This window comes from Pantherophis guttatus, chromosome 5 (assembly GCF_059756535.1).
Source record: "Pantherophis guttatus breed Tessera chromosome 5, ASM5975653v1, whole genome shotgun sequence".
NCBI lineage: Eukaryota > Metazoa > Chordata > Lepidosauria > Squamata > Colubridae > Pantherophis > Pantherophis guttatus.
In genome coordinates this window covers 84310164-84325721 of record NC_142067.1, presented here as the reverse complement: position 1 = coordinate 84325721, position 15558 = coordinate 84310164, and the positions used below count along the sequence as shown (strand labels likewise).

General features: G+C 34.7%; 1 protein-coding gene across 6 annotated transcripts in view; it reads left to right on the top strand.

Annotated features, from left to right (window-relative positions):
- Window positions 1-15558, top strand: part of GLRA2 (glycine receptor alpha 2) — a 294664-nt gene that overhangs the window by 745 nt on the left and 278361 nt on the right. For 4 of the 6 annotated variants that reach the window (XM_034435027.1, XM_034435018.1, XM_034435011.1 and 1 more), the window contains one exon: window positions 1408-1541. In XM_034435027.1, the coding sequence (XP_034290918.1) occupies window positions 1408-1541 (134 nt within the window). Of the gene's footprint in view, window positions 1-1407; window positions 1542-15558 lie in introns of those variants that run through there. The other 2 variants (XM_034435053.3, XM_060686693.2) reach the window with 2 other exon arrangements.

Below are 15558 nucleotides of genomic sequence, written 5' to 3'. Positions count from 1 at the left end.
GCTGCTTCAGACTCACTATTCTTTTTGCTGAATCCATAGTCTGAGTATATAGGTTGGTATAATTGTGCCATTGGAAATAGCTGTTGCTTGGTAACATACTTAAAAATTCCACACAACTTTAGTCTATGGAGAAGTTACTGAGGTATTCTTTCTTTTAGGGTATAATGTTTATGGGTAGCTAAAAAATTTCCTCAAGTCAGTGAAATTTCATTTATGTAATAATTTATAATTATCAAACAGTAATTTCTTCTTGTGTGCAACTGTGAAATTAATTTGCGGCTGCAGACATACACCCAATTGTTATTATTTAATACATGTTAATAGTTTTGCTGTATTAAAATCAAGAAGATAAACTAGGGGAGGAAAAGAGTATCCATGTTCCTCATGTGTACTTATCCTTGCTACAACAATTCTAGTTTATGTTAATAAAATCATGGAGAACTGAAACTTTGCTGGATTAACTAAAATAAGGTTAATATGACCTCATCTATGAGATAGCAGAGAAACAGATTTTTACTAGTGGAAAAAAATCTAAGAAGAAGCCACTGTCTCAATAGATGTTAATCAAGAAGCATTTTTTTTATCAGTTCAGCATGCATATCTGATTCTATTACCTATAGAAGGTAGCAGTGAATCTTTAAATGGAAAAATCAGTGTTTAGCCTTATTAATTTTGTCTTATTAAATGAATAATTCTGGGCAATAAGTGAATTGATAAAAATGTATATAAAGAACATTAGCATTTAAAAGTATGAATATTAATATATCAATATGGTATGTCAAGTTAAAACAGTAAGTTTTGAATGTTACTCCATATGATTATTATATACAGAATGTATTATTATATATCACATCTATTTATAGAGCTGACTAAGTAAACAAGAAGGAAAAAAAAACCATTGCTTAGGAAAGAAAAGGGTTGGAAGGTGTTGGTACTTTATTTGCAAAAAGCTATGAAAGCATAATAATTAACACCTGATAGATTTTGCAGTAAGGGCTATTATCCATGGATCATCTTCATATTTTTCCTTTTCTCAGAGGAAATGAACAAAAAACTCATTTAATTAGTGCCTATTAAGTTGTTTTATTGTTTGATGTTTTTATACGGTTTGGACACTAACATTGTAAAAGTGTTTGCTGATTGTGTGATATGTTTGGCCAGACTTTCAGAGATAATGTAGATCCATAATTGAAGAGGAAATGCATGTCTCTGCTCTGCAAATATAAACACTTTTTGAAAATAATTAACTGGAAAACTTATGAATTAAATAACTTAGTCTGATTTTTTTTTCAGTTTGATTCCAAAACATGTTGATGTTTTTCACTGTTCTGTAAAGTTATATTAACACTTTTCCAGTGAAAGCGATGTAACAACAATATTACTAATGATAACTAATAATTTATCTAGGACAACTTTCTGTAAAGAACATGATTCGAGATCTGCAAAATCCCCTTCACAGACACTCTCTCCTTCAGATTTCTTGGATAAATTAATGGGGCGGACATCAGGTTATGATGCACGAATAAGGCCAAATTTTAAAGGTAAACCCATTTTAGTACATATAAAATTAACTGTAAAGCACATATTGTGATAAATGAATATGAAAATTTTCAGGTACTTTATTTTAGAATAGCCATCATCCACCTGGGGCCTTTCAATTAGTTTGGACTTTCTGGTAGCTCCATCAATACAGACTGTTAGCCATAAAAGGTAGAGCTGAAGGGATTTGTAGTCTAAAGCAATTTAATTTGGTTCTGATGGGAACTGTATTTAAAATATATGGAGAGATTTAGATCGGGAAATCTTATCAAGGATTAGGTATAGAGGAGTATTGCTTTCACAAATAATTAGAAGTCTATATTTAATATAAGTAGAAATACCGTAGCTGAAAGAGCACAGAGTTTATGTAATTTTGTATTACTTCAAATGTTAAATTTAAAAAATAGTTGACATATACAGTTTTATGCCTTCAAACACCTGAGGCAGAGAGAATTTTGGTATCTGAAACATTTAGTTATATAAAGTTTATTCTATACATTTGAACTTGGTGTAAAAAAAGAATTGCTCTTATGGAGACCTCAGCCAGCATGAAAATTCTTCCTGTGATTCATTACATGATATTTTAGTTCTCCAATGATAATCCATCTATGAATCAGCTCTAAATGTTCAGTATTCAAACAATAAGCATGACATTAGAACTGACTACTTTTGAGTTTAGCATCACAGAGTTTTGCTGGTGTCAACAGGTGGATCATAGAACAAATCTAAATTTGCATAGTTAAACATCTTCCTCCAATCATGACAATATGGTACAGGATTAGTAGTTTGGATGTATTTAAATTGAATATATATTAATTCTAATGGAGACTTTGTAAAATTAAATTACATTTGCTTATTATCAGAAACAATTAATTTTGAAATAGATTTTGGTTTTTCTTTAATGTATTCCAAAGTAGGTAAATGGTGATTGAATGTGTAGGAGATTCAGTTCTGAAGGAAGGGAAGAAGACTTGGAAGATGGAACCTCTTAGTTTAAAATACACAGTTATTTTCTTGTATATTTGTAATATTGATTTACACTATGCTTAAATGTATCATACAAGATTCCATCTTATTGGTAAAACAGGTGATTCTTGTTCTTTGTAATTTTATACTTACAGCTACAGCTGCAGAACATAAACCATATAATGTAATATACAAGAGGTGATTATCAGCCTTATTTTTTTAAAAAAATCCCACTTATAAATATATTAAACTTTATAAATCAGAGCTGTACATTGAAAATATTACTCACCTTTGAAAACTATTTTTTTTAATTTATTTTTTTTTATTGGAAAAGTTTTACAATTACATTTTCTCCCCATTTCCCCCCCCCAATCCCTCCCTAACCTCCCTAACCCTCCCCAACCCCCCCTAACCCTCCCTAACCCACCCCTCCCCCCCGGACTTCCACAGAGTATAATCCAAATCAAAATCCCCTTTTTATAAAACTTGAACCCCTCCACCCCCAATATATATTTTCATCTTCACAAAATTCAAATATTTCTATCTTTATATAATACTTTCAGTTAAAAGCTATTTGATTCTTCCTAGTTTGATATTTGTTCTGCACATAATCTATCCACTTTTTCCACTCCCATTCATAAGTCTCTTGTGAGCGATCTTTTAGATATGCTGAAATCTTCGCCATCTCTGCAAAGCTGGCCATCTTCAAAGTCCATTCCTCAATAGTGGGTATAGCTTCATTTTTCCAATATTGACCTATCAGTAATCTCACTGCTGTTATCATATACAATATCAACTTTGTTTCACCCAATGTAAAACCCTTAACTATACCCAATAAAAACAATTGTGGAGAAAACTGAATTTTTTTCTTCAAAACATTCTGCATAACCCACCAAATTTTTATCCAAAAAGCCTTCACTTTCTTACAAGTCCATCACACATGATAATATGTGGCATCTAAGCAATCACATCTCCAACATTTTGGTTGAACATTAGGGTACATGCACGACAATTTCTTAGGATCTAAATGCCATCTATAAAACATTTTATAAAAATTTTCCCTCAGATTCTGCGACTGTGTAAATTTAACATTATGAACCCATATTTTTTCCCATGTTTCTAACATCACTGGTTCTGCAAAATTTTGAGCCCACTTAATCATGCAGTCTTTGACCAATTCAGTTTCTGAATCCCTTTCTACCAAAACATTATAAAGCCTTTTAATATGCATTGGACCTTTCTCTTTTATATGTCTAACCAATTCTTCCTCATGCATCATTATATCAATTTTTTGGTCCTCTTTCCATCTCAGTTGAAGTTGATTATACTGTAACCAAGTTAGATTAATCCCTTCATCCAACAGTGTCTCTAATGTCTTCAGTTGCCATCTGCCCGCATCTGTAAAAAGAACTTCTTTATATAAACCCCCCCCGAGTGACATTATATTTGTATTCCACATAATATGACCAAGATCCAGCCATAGCGGTATTTTGTAAATCCCATTTGAGTCGGTGCTTCTTCCAAACTCTCATCAAAGAGTCTCTAAGTATATGGCTTTTAAATGCTTTATCCACTTTGTTTTCATAAAATAAGTAAGCATGCCAACCAAATTCAAGATCGAAACTTTCTATATTCAATATTCCGGTCTTTTTCCTTCCAAACCAATCGCTTGCTTGAGTCAAAGCCGCTGCTTCATAATATAACTGTAGGTTTGGAAGTTTAAGACCTCCCCTTTCTGGAACATCTTGCATAATTTTCAATTTCACTCTCGGTTTTTTCTCGTTCCAGACAAACTTGTTCAGTCCACTTTGCCATTCTTTCAATTGTTTATCACTTTTAAGCACCGGAATCATTTGAAACAAAAAAAGAAATCTTGGCAAAATGTTCATCTTAACTGCTGCTATTCTTCCAAGTAAAGACAGCTGCAGTTTTTTCCAAGTCTGCATATCTTTCTGTACATCACGCCATAACACCTCATAATTATTTTGAAACAATTTCATATTTGATTCTGCAACCTGAACTCCTAGATATTTAACCTTTGGTACAATCTCAAAACCTGCCCTCTTTTCAAGTTCGTGTTTACGATCTTGTGTCATATTTTTAACTATCATCTTAGTTTTTTTCTGGTTTAGTCTAAATCCTGATACTGTACCATAGTCTTTTATAATGTCTTTCATCTGGATTATTGATTCCAACGGCTGTGTTAGGGTAACAACTAGATCATCTGCAAATGCCCTTATTCTGTAGTCCTCTTGCCTTATCACTATTCCTTTCAAGGTACTCGAGTCCTGTATTGTATTCAACAAGACTTCAAGTGTTAAAATAAATAACAATGGAGATAATGGACAACCTTGTCTTGTTCCTTTCTCAATATTAAAATCTGTTGTCAAACTTCCATTAATAATAATCTGTGCCTTTTGTTCTTGATAAATTGCTGAAACCGCCTGTATAAATTGATCCCCAAAGTCCATCTTTTTTAAAGTCTTTAAGAGAAAATTCCAATCCACTCTATCAAAGGCCTTCTCCGCATCCAGGAAAACCAGCACTGCAGGGATCTGCTTATTCTTCTCAAGATATTCCAATAAATCTATGACTTGCCTTACATTGTCCTTCATATATCTGCCTTCTATGAATCCTGCTTGGTCGCCATGAATCACCTCTTGGATAATTGGCATCAACCTGTTGGCTAATACTTTTGCATATATTTTATAGTCATTGTTCAGAAGAGATATTGGTCTAAAATTCTCAGTTTTTTTAGGACCTGTTTGCTCTTTTGGTATCAGAGAAATGTAAGCTGATTTCCATGATGGGGGTATTTTACCCCCTTGTTGTATGTTACAAAATAAATCTCTAAGATGTTCAACCATTTCTGCTTGCAAAGTTTTGTAGTACACCGCAGTTAAACCATCCGTTCCAGGAGCTTTAGCTGTTTTCAATTGTTTAATTGCGGCAATAATCTCCTCAACTGTTATAGGATAATTCATTCTCTCCTTTTGTTGATTGGTAATTTTTGTAACTCTTTTATTTTCTAAATATTTTTCTATAAATCCATTCTGCATGTCATCTTTAGCATATAATTTAGTGTAATAATCTACAAAAACTTCTTTAATTAATTTTTGTTGAAAAATTTCCTTCCCTCCAATATCAATACTATCAATAGTCTGTATACTCTGCTTCTTCCTTAGTGTATAAGCCAACCATCTGCCCGGTTTGTTAGCATTACAAAATGTATTATGTCTCGCATATTGTAAATTTGTTGCTGTTTGTTCCGCCATAAGCATTTGAAATTGATCTTTCAGAAGTTTTATAGCACCACGTATTCTTTCATCTGTTGGGTTTTTAATAAGTAACTGTTCTTTGTTCTTTATTTCTGCTTTCATTTCAGATCTTTTCTTCAATTTATTGTTTAGAGTTCATATGAATGAGTACCCCTATTGCGATTCAATTTATGTTTAGAGTTCATATGAATGAGTACCCCTCTCATATACGCTTTACTCGCATCCCACACAATTTCAATCAGGGTACCCTTATTCAAATTCATTTCAAAAAATTCTTTCATCTGTTTTTTAAGTTCTGTTATATTTTTTTCATATCTAAACAAATTCTCATTTAATCTCCATGATCTTCTCTCAACCTTTCCCATCTCAATTTCTATCCATACTGGGCTGTGGTCGGTTAGAGTTCTTGGAAAAATCTTTGTTCTTTTTGTCTTAACAAGTAGATCATCTGATAATAAAATAAAGTCAATCCTAGAAAAAGATCTATGTCTATCAGAAAAGAAGGTAAAGTCCAATTCTTTTGGATTATGTATTCTCCAAATGTCCTTTAATTCCAGATCTTCTTTCATATCAAAAAAAAGTCTGTGGTAATCTAATCCTTGACTTCGCCAAACTCTTTTTATCTATTTTAGTGTCAATTACTCCATTCCAATCTCCCATGATTAGAATAGATCTATAATCCCATTGCAGTATTTTGGTGTGCAAAGTTTTGTAAAAATGATCCTGTTGTTGATTAGGAGCATAAATTCCAATCACTAGAATTTGGCCATTTACTGTGTGCAGTTCAATTGCTATGAACCTGCCTCCTTCATCTGCTTCTATAATTTTAGCTGACAGTCTTTTATTTATATAAATAACCACACCATTCTTTTTTTCCAAATTTGAGGCTATAAAGTGTGTTCCTAGTTTTGAATTTATCAAGTATTTTTGATCTTGTGTTCTAACATGAGTTTCTTGTAGGCAAATTATATCATTATTAAATTGTCTCAAATATGTAAATAATTTCTTCCTTTTCTGTGGTGAATTTAGTCCATTCACATTCCAAGATAGAAACTTAATCGTCATGTAGACTTTTTTGAAGCGACGAGCAGAATTGCCGAATATCTTCCGAAGTCTTCGACTTTGCTCCCCCCATGGCTTCACATTCTTGTGTAGTACTCTTGACTCCCTTCTTATATTGTTGTGCCTTAGGTCTTTCCTGTTGTTGTTTTTCTTTAAGTTGCTTAGAAATTGCTCGAGTTACACTATTGATTAACATGCTCTGCCTTCCATTTGTTCCATATTAATTCATTATAAAAATCTCCCGAGAGAGTAAAGTAAATGTTTCAAAATATGGAAAAAAATATGGTTGATTATATTGAATGCTCTGCAATCAAATTGTTTATCTGGTTAAAATGGCTGGTAAAGTTTTGGGCACACTGTATTATTCCCCTTGATAGCAAATGTTAGATTGTTGTTCTGAACAAACTACTTCAATCATAATCCCATAACTCTCACATTTGGTCTTCTAGAAAAAACATATGCAAACTTTGCAAACTTCTAATAAAAGTAGTAAAAACAGGTTAATTACTGCTGATATATAGAAACCACTCAAGAGTTTTAAGAAAGGCAGGAAACTAGAATACCTCTTCTCAGAAACATTCAAACAAATTCAAATGTTACACTTCTAATAATTGTTATGCCAAATCTCTTAGAGCAGTTTACAACTTGGAAAGCAAGATTCTCAAAATTCAGTATAGATGTACTTGTTACAATAATCAATGGGGATTGTTTACAGAAGATTGGAAACTAGATATGTATGCCTTCAATTATCAGTGAGTATATTAACATGGGCCTTCTTAGTGCATTTGATCTTTCCAACTGAGTTTTGGTTTAATAGGTAGGAAGCTAGATATTTATTTGATATTTTAAATATTATATCTATTTTCAATCTGCAAAGTTTTCACAATACCCACTTTAATTCCCAAGTCAGAGAATTCCATCACACAGTCTGGGTTATAGATCACAGTAAGCCAAGAGTTGGTTTGCTTCTTTATTGCTTACTTGCTGTGTGAACTCAGCTATTGTACTTTGTAAACCATGATTTATGGCTTAGTGATTTGTGTGAACTAAGTCTATGATGACTTAATGTAATGTGTGGACCACAATAATATGAACACTCAGTACAAGTGCTTATATTTCTAATTTAAATCCTTTATTAATTTTTATGAGACTAAGCACACTTATTAAGTATTCTGAAAGATGGAGTCATTTATCAAACTCCTGGCTAGTGCAGTTTAGCTAGCCTAATGGGGATTTTTCCTCTTCCCGGGAGCTATCTATATATCCTCAAAATCTGCTCTGGAAAAATGAGGAAAAGTTTAAGGATATGAAGATTACTTTAGGAGGGAGATCACTCACTCCTATAGTATTTTTATTGATGGAAGCATATGACTAAATTTTATACAATATTTTAATTATATTGAATTCTTTATAGACAAGACTGTTCAAACTTCTGAATAGAGTTTACACATAACTCTTTATTCTATGGTTTAAAAGTTGCCTTGTAAATTCCAAAGCATCCTCTCACATTACTCAAATTGATATAGGAAAAAAAAACCCTTTCTTGAAGCTTGCAAAAGCTGCCTAACATAACAGCTGGAAAGCAAGTAATTGTAAAAAAAACAAAACCTAATTTTGGAATTGTGGGACTACGATTGTGATTCAAATATATCTCATTCGTTGAACTCATGTAGCTTTTCAAATTGCCATGTGCAAAGAGTTTTCAATAGAATATATACAAGGGTACATTAGGAGTGATAATGTTTACTTAGTTGTTCATGTGGGAATGACATATCACAATAAACTGCTTATTCAAATTTACTAAGACCCTGAACATTTTAAACAAGAACAGTGGCTTTAAAACAAAGGGACTAAAATTAATCAGATGTAATTAGCTTTTAGTTGAAGGCAAATAATAATTGAGAACAAGAAACTCTTTTTCTTAATTTAATATATTAGTGTCTCTTTCCTATCACTAATTCTTAAATAAAGACCAGCTAGCTAAATAGGTGCTTTTGAATCAGATCTGATTCTTTTTAACTGTAAGCACAAACATCCTCCATTATGACCAAACCCTGATAACAATCCACAAATCTACAAAAAAACATTTCAGTGATAAAGCTCATATTATCTAGCACTGCCATTCCTCCAAGGTCTCTTTATCTTGCCAAGCATAGTTGCTTTTTCTAGATTTAAACCATTTACAACAGATGTCCAAAATATGTAAATTTCTGCTTGTCAATTATTGTTTCAGGGAAACGGTCTTTATTTCACTGAAGACCAATTGATTAGTTCTTGCAAATCATGATAATCTTAAGTACCATCTCCATATTCATAATTTAAAGCAATCTATCTTCCAGAACCTGCCACAGGGAAGGGAGGGGGCAAAAGATGAAACAAATGTTCTGCCATTGCAATGTAAGCTCTGCCCCTTACACATTTGCATCATGATGCTTTAGCCATGCACAATAGCGGTAAGGCTTTTGTCATAACAGTTTTGACAAAAATCATCAGATCCTGTAGGCACCTTTGCTATCTCTTTCTCAGTTTCTCACTTGCACAGACAATATATTGCCACAGGTAAAAACATTAGTTTCAGTATTTTGATCTTTGCTCAAAATAAGTTTGTCATTGCCTGAATTTGAAAGATTAATATACTTTTCATTTCTCAAATACTCAGACTGTCATGTTCTATTCCTGGGATCAAAGGAAGAAAGGGAATATTTACCATATTTTCTGTTGTATCAAGTGAGAATTCATTAAGCATGCTGAATGACAGCAGCTTTCTTTTAGTATGCAACTTGAATCAGATTTTCAGATTTCATTTTTATTTTCCTAAAGTTCTCTTTATATCTTCTTTACTTTCAGTTAACAGAACAATGTCATTTATATATTTCAAATGGTCAATACATCAGTTCACAGCTGCTGGCAGATTCCAGCTGCCACTTTTATATTAGAGTTGTTTTATATACAGATGCTGACAATATGAGGACGTGGACAGGATTCTGGGTAGACTGAATGCGACCACTTGTTTATTGGACCCGTGTCCTTCCTGGTTAGTACTGGCTTCCCGGGAAGTGACACGAGGCTGGCTCCAGGGGATTATAAACGCTTCGCTGAGTGAGGGTGACTTTCCCGCCACCTTGAAAGAGGTGGTGGTGAGGCCTCTCCTCAAGAAGCCTTCCCTGGACCCGGCAATGTTGGTAAATTATCGTCCGGTCTCCAATCTTCGCTTTGTTGCGAAGGTTGTTGAGAGTGTGGTCGCGCAACAGCTCCCCCAGCACCTGGATGAAACGACGTATCTGGATCCGTTCCAGTCGGGCTTCAGGCCCGGGTACAGCACGGAAACGGCATTGGTCGCGTTGGTTGATGATCTCTGGAGGGCTCGGGACAGGGGGTGCTCCTCTGTCCTGGTCCTGTTAGATCTCTCAGCGGCTTTTGATACCATCGACCATGGTATCATGCTGCACCGGTTGGAAGAGTTGGGGGTGGGAGGCACTGTGTTGCGGTGGTTCTCCTCCTTTCTCTCTGACCGGTCGCAGTCTGTGTTGACAGGGGGACAGAGGTCGACCCCGAGGCCCCTCATATGTGGGGTGCCGCAAGGGTCGGTCCTCTCGCCTCTCCTGTTCAACATTTATGTGAAGCCGCTGGGCGAGATCATCCGTGGTTTCGGGGTGGAGTACCATCAGTACGCTGACGACACCCAGCTGTACATCTCCACCCCGGATCACCCCAACGATGCCCTTGAAGTGATGTCCCGGTGCCTGGAGGCCGTACGGATCTGGATGGGGAGGAACAGGCTCAGGCTCAACCCATCCAAGACTGAGTGGCTGTGGTTTCCGACGTCCCGATATAGTCAGTTGACGCCATCACTGACTATTGGGGGCGAATCATTGGCCCCCACGGAGAGGGCTTGCAACTTGGGCGTCCTCCTGGACTCACGGCTGTCTTTAGAAGAGCACTTGACGGCCGTGACCGGGAGGATTTTTCATCAGGTTCGCCTGATTCGCCAGTTGCGTCCCTTTCTGGATCGGGACTCTTTACGCACGGTCACTCATGCCCTTGTCACCTCCCGCCTGGACTATTGCAACGCTCTCTACATGGGGCTCCCCTTGAGGAGCACCCGGAGGCTCCAACTGGCGCAGAGTGCGGCCGCGCGGGTGGTAATGGGAGCGACATGGCGTTCCCATGTAACACCTCTCCTGCGCGAGCTGCACTGGCTCCCGGTGGTCTTCCGGGTGCGCTTCAAGGTTTTGGTTACCACCTTTAAAGCGCTCCATGGCTTAGGACCCGGGTACTTGCGGGACCGCCTACTACCACCAATAGCCTCCCACCGGCCGGTACGCTCCCATAGAGAGGGGCTCCTCCGGGTGCCGTCAGCCAAACAATGCCGACTGGCGGCCCCCAGGGGGAGAGCCTTCTCTGTGGGGGCACCTACTATCTGGAACGAGCTCCCCCCAGAGATACGGAGGATCCCGGATCTGCGCACCTTCCGCCGCGCCTTAAAGACCTTACTATTTCACCAGGCCGGCCTGGCCTAATTTTCCCCCTCTTTTATAAAAGATTTTTAAAATTTTAAATATTTTTTAGTATTTATATATTCAATTTTAAATTGGTTTTAAAAGTTTGGGGTTTTAAATTTGTCGGGGCCAAAATTATTTAATTTGATTTTATTCTATTTTTTAAATTTTGTATTGTATGTGTTTTTATTGTTTGGCTGTGCACTGCCCTGAGTCCTTCGGGAGTAGGGCGGTATAGAAATCTAATAAATAATAATAAAATAATAATAATAATAAAAATATGCATCTATATCTCACTCCTTGTTCGTATCAACTATTATTTCTTTAAATACAGTTCTTACAGGAAATTCTTGTTCATTATAAAGTTTCCTCAAAATAATAATCAGTAGCTCAGATATGCTCCACCATAAAATGCTCCACATTCTACTGTAAACTACAAAATCAAAATCCTTTTATACTTCATAAAACGAAGGTAAAATTCATTATTAAATTCTCTTGCTTTTTCTCTTGTCTGTTTCTATCTGACTTCTTGTCCTGTTTCTTTTCTGAAAACTTTAGTGTTTCTCTTTCTGCGTATGGCTCTATTCCTCTTGGCAATATATAAGCAAAACATTCTACATGTGTATTTAGTGCAATAATTCACTAATATGCAAATGTTCCAACATGTTCTTTGATTAATACAGTATATAAACAAAACATGTCCAGTTTTGTACATTCTTTTTCCATATTTGTTCACAACAATTTGCACACAGCAGCTTTATACAGTTCTATGGATAGGGGCCACATTGCTGGGAAGGTAACAGCATGCCGTGCGCCTTCGGCACTTAGTCATGCCAGCCACATAACCATGGAGATGTCTTTGGACAGTGCTGCCTCTTTGGCTTAGAAATGGAGATGAGCACCACCCCTAGAGCCAGAAACAACTAGCACACATGTGCGGGGGAACCTTTACCTTATGGATATTTCATATGCACCTGGTAGTCTTCTATTTATTCTGATTTATCGTCTCTCATACCTAACTTTCTGGGGAAGTCTGCTCCTAATTAGATTAGGTTCATGTTCTGGTATAACTCCATTTGTAAAGTATTTCATTGTAACCTTTCAATTCCCTTGTAATCTCATTTGCCTCTATTAGTCTTCTTCCATGATTACTCAAGTAGTCTCTAATTTATTTTAGTTATTAAATTTTTACACCTCCCATCTCACTGATACAGTGACTCTGGATAGCTTACAATATTCTTTAGCTAAAAAAAAATTCTTGAAGTTTTTCAGCTGTTCTAAAATCCTCTCTCATTTTTTATTTCTTGTTTTTCCTTGTCCTTTTTTGCTTGACATTGAGAAATTACATTTAGTAATTACACATGCTTTATTACCATTTTCCATGTTTTCCTAGCTATTATAATAGCCTATTCTGAAAGCCACTTGGATATCTTTTTACTTTAATATTATGGGAATATTCTGCTTTGAATTTATCTCCCCATAAATCCTCACATTCTATTTATCATAATTGAATATAATGAACTAGCTAAATAAGTTTAATATATTAAACATATTTTGACTGTATGTCCTCTGGGTGAAATCTTACTATACAACTACTGTCTCTAGTTGTCTACATTTAACATATAGTTTAACACCAGTAATTTATTGTCTGTTCTATAATCTTCATGTGGAACTATCTTGGCCAACTTGAATGCTCTTCTCCATCTTCCAGTTCCTATTACATAGTTGATTCTGTGAGGGAGCCTGTTTCTATATATGTTCTTTGAAGCAGATAGCAGCAATGAATAAAGACTTCTTTTAACTTTATTAATCTATTTTCTGCATTATTGCGTTCTTCTAGTCCAGCATCTTCAAATTTGGTATTCCTGTCACTTATTGCTACTCATATTACCAAAACAATAATGGAACATATTGAAGAATTCTATGGCAAATTAAAGATGTGATAAATGCAACTTCTATTGCATTTAGAACAAGTAGCAACAAGTGACAGAAATACTAAAATTGGAGAAATACAGAAAGTAGAAGTTGTTGGATTAGTAAAATACAATAACACACAAAATAGATTTACAAAAGTTAAACTTTATCAGCAAGAGTGAGTCCATCAGCAGTTTACGCCAAGGATAGAATCATAGGAGCGGCTGAACTCTTCTACCTTTTGAAACAATGAAGACCAACTCTATCATAGCCTAGCAGAAAAGAGTACCTTTGATAGCTTTCTAAAATTCTATATTGTTCCATATATTTTGAGATTTTGAAGTGACTAAAGAGAAGATTGTTAGAAATAAAAAGAAGGAATATAAAGTCAGTTTATTGTTCAAGATTAAAATAAATGTATTGTTGTCTCTAATAACCTTTAATAGACAGGTTTGCTGGTATAAGACTCAAATGATAAGATATTATGGATCAGTTTATTGATAAGTGATAAGGTTGGCAAAGAAGAGATTATTTGCTATAGTTTAAGATAAAGTAATAAGTTACTAAAATTGTTGAATAATTGTGATCTATGGGGAAGTCACTTCTTCCTATATTTTTTCTTTATTATATTCTTATTTTTTCTTTCTTTTCTATTTTTCTTTCTATTTTTGTCATGTTTTGCTTTTTTAATGGATATTTGTACTTTTACTTTAAAAAAATGTATTAGTTTTTACTGCGATTATAATATTTAATAAAATTACTATTAAAATGAATTTTTGCCTCCAGATCTGCTAGCTTCCAGTCCAATTAATAATTCATATAAACATGTATAGAATTAGGAACTAGTGGGAGCCATTATCAATGAGATAACTTGAATCTTGTTGATAATAGCTCCCATTAGTTCCTAGCACAATACTTGTTTTCTCAAAGATCTCTGTCAGTTCAGTACACTAGGTAGGTATGCTTTTATGGCAACAATCTTAAAGTACTGTATGTCTTTCAGCAACTTTTAGAAACTTCTTCCCATTTATAGCCTGCCCAAATATTTCTTATACTTCAGTCTCTTCTATTCTCTAGAATAAATATAACTCAGTAACTGCTGTTTGGAAACTTTTATTGCTGGTGGAAAGAGCATGGTATTTTATTTGTAAACTAAATGAAATTCCTTTTTTTTTTTTTTTTTACAATAAATAGGAGTGCCATGGCATCAACCTGGGATTTCTTGATTAAGAAATTGTTCTAAAAATGAAAGGTCTTAAATCATGTGCAACATGCCATTATAAATTAATGTTATAAAATATTAAATATAATCATTTCATGTAAAGTCCTTGTTGTTCCCTGAGCTTTGTTGTTTTCTTGCAGACATTTTGTTACCTGACTTCAGTAGTACTAAAGATGTTACCTGGTTGGGTAAAAAAATATCTGCAAGCAAATAACTAAGTTCAAAGAACCCCAAGAATTTCACAGTTTAACTCTGTATTTATTTGTTTATTTACTATATTTCTATCATAGTTTTTTCCATTGCTAAAATTCCAAAGGAATTTTGATGTTAAACCACTGAAATCCTGAATAGTGGAAAATGCAAATATTTGTTTTGCGAAAAAAATGTTCCTAACATTAAAAGAATCCTTAGAACAAAGATGGTTATGTAATTCCTCTAGATGTTTTAAGGTTAGGGATAAGCACATAACAGTCTGAGCAAGTACAACTAATGGACTGGAAGACAGTAAATTTTCAACCCCCAACTGGGAGATATTTCAATTCACAAGGGGAAAAAAAAAGAACATTCATTGATTTAGCAACAGTTACCAAAAAAAAATCAGCAGATATACATTAAACTTAGAACACTCTTTCCAGTCTTCTCCTTTGTTAAAGGGAAAAGCAATCAGAGTTTGGTTGTGATACTATATATGATCTTTATAGAGGTGCAACACTTAAAATTACTCTCTACTAGACTTGCATTTCATTCTAATAAATATTATTAATCTTAATAGTGAGAGTATTGTTCCTTGGTTTAATTGCTCCCATCCAGACTATTACGAGGAAAATCTGACATCTCACTGAAGTTTTCCATTTTCCTTTTCCAAATGGGAATCAGCATATTGTGGCTATTGACCATGCTCAATTTGCTGTAGTTCGTGTATGTGTCAATTTAGATTTCTTTTCCTTTTGGAAACATTTTTCTATGTATTTCTGTTGGTCACATTATTTTCCCCCAATGCAGAAACCTTCCTTTGTCTCTTATATTTTGGCTACAATTCTTTGGGCACTCCCTGTTGAATTCACAAAGAATTGAAACA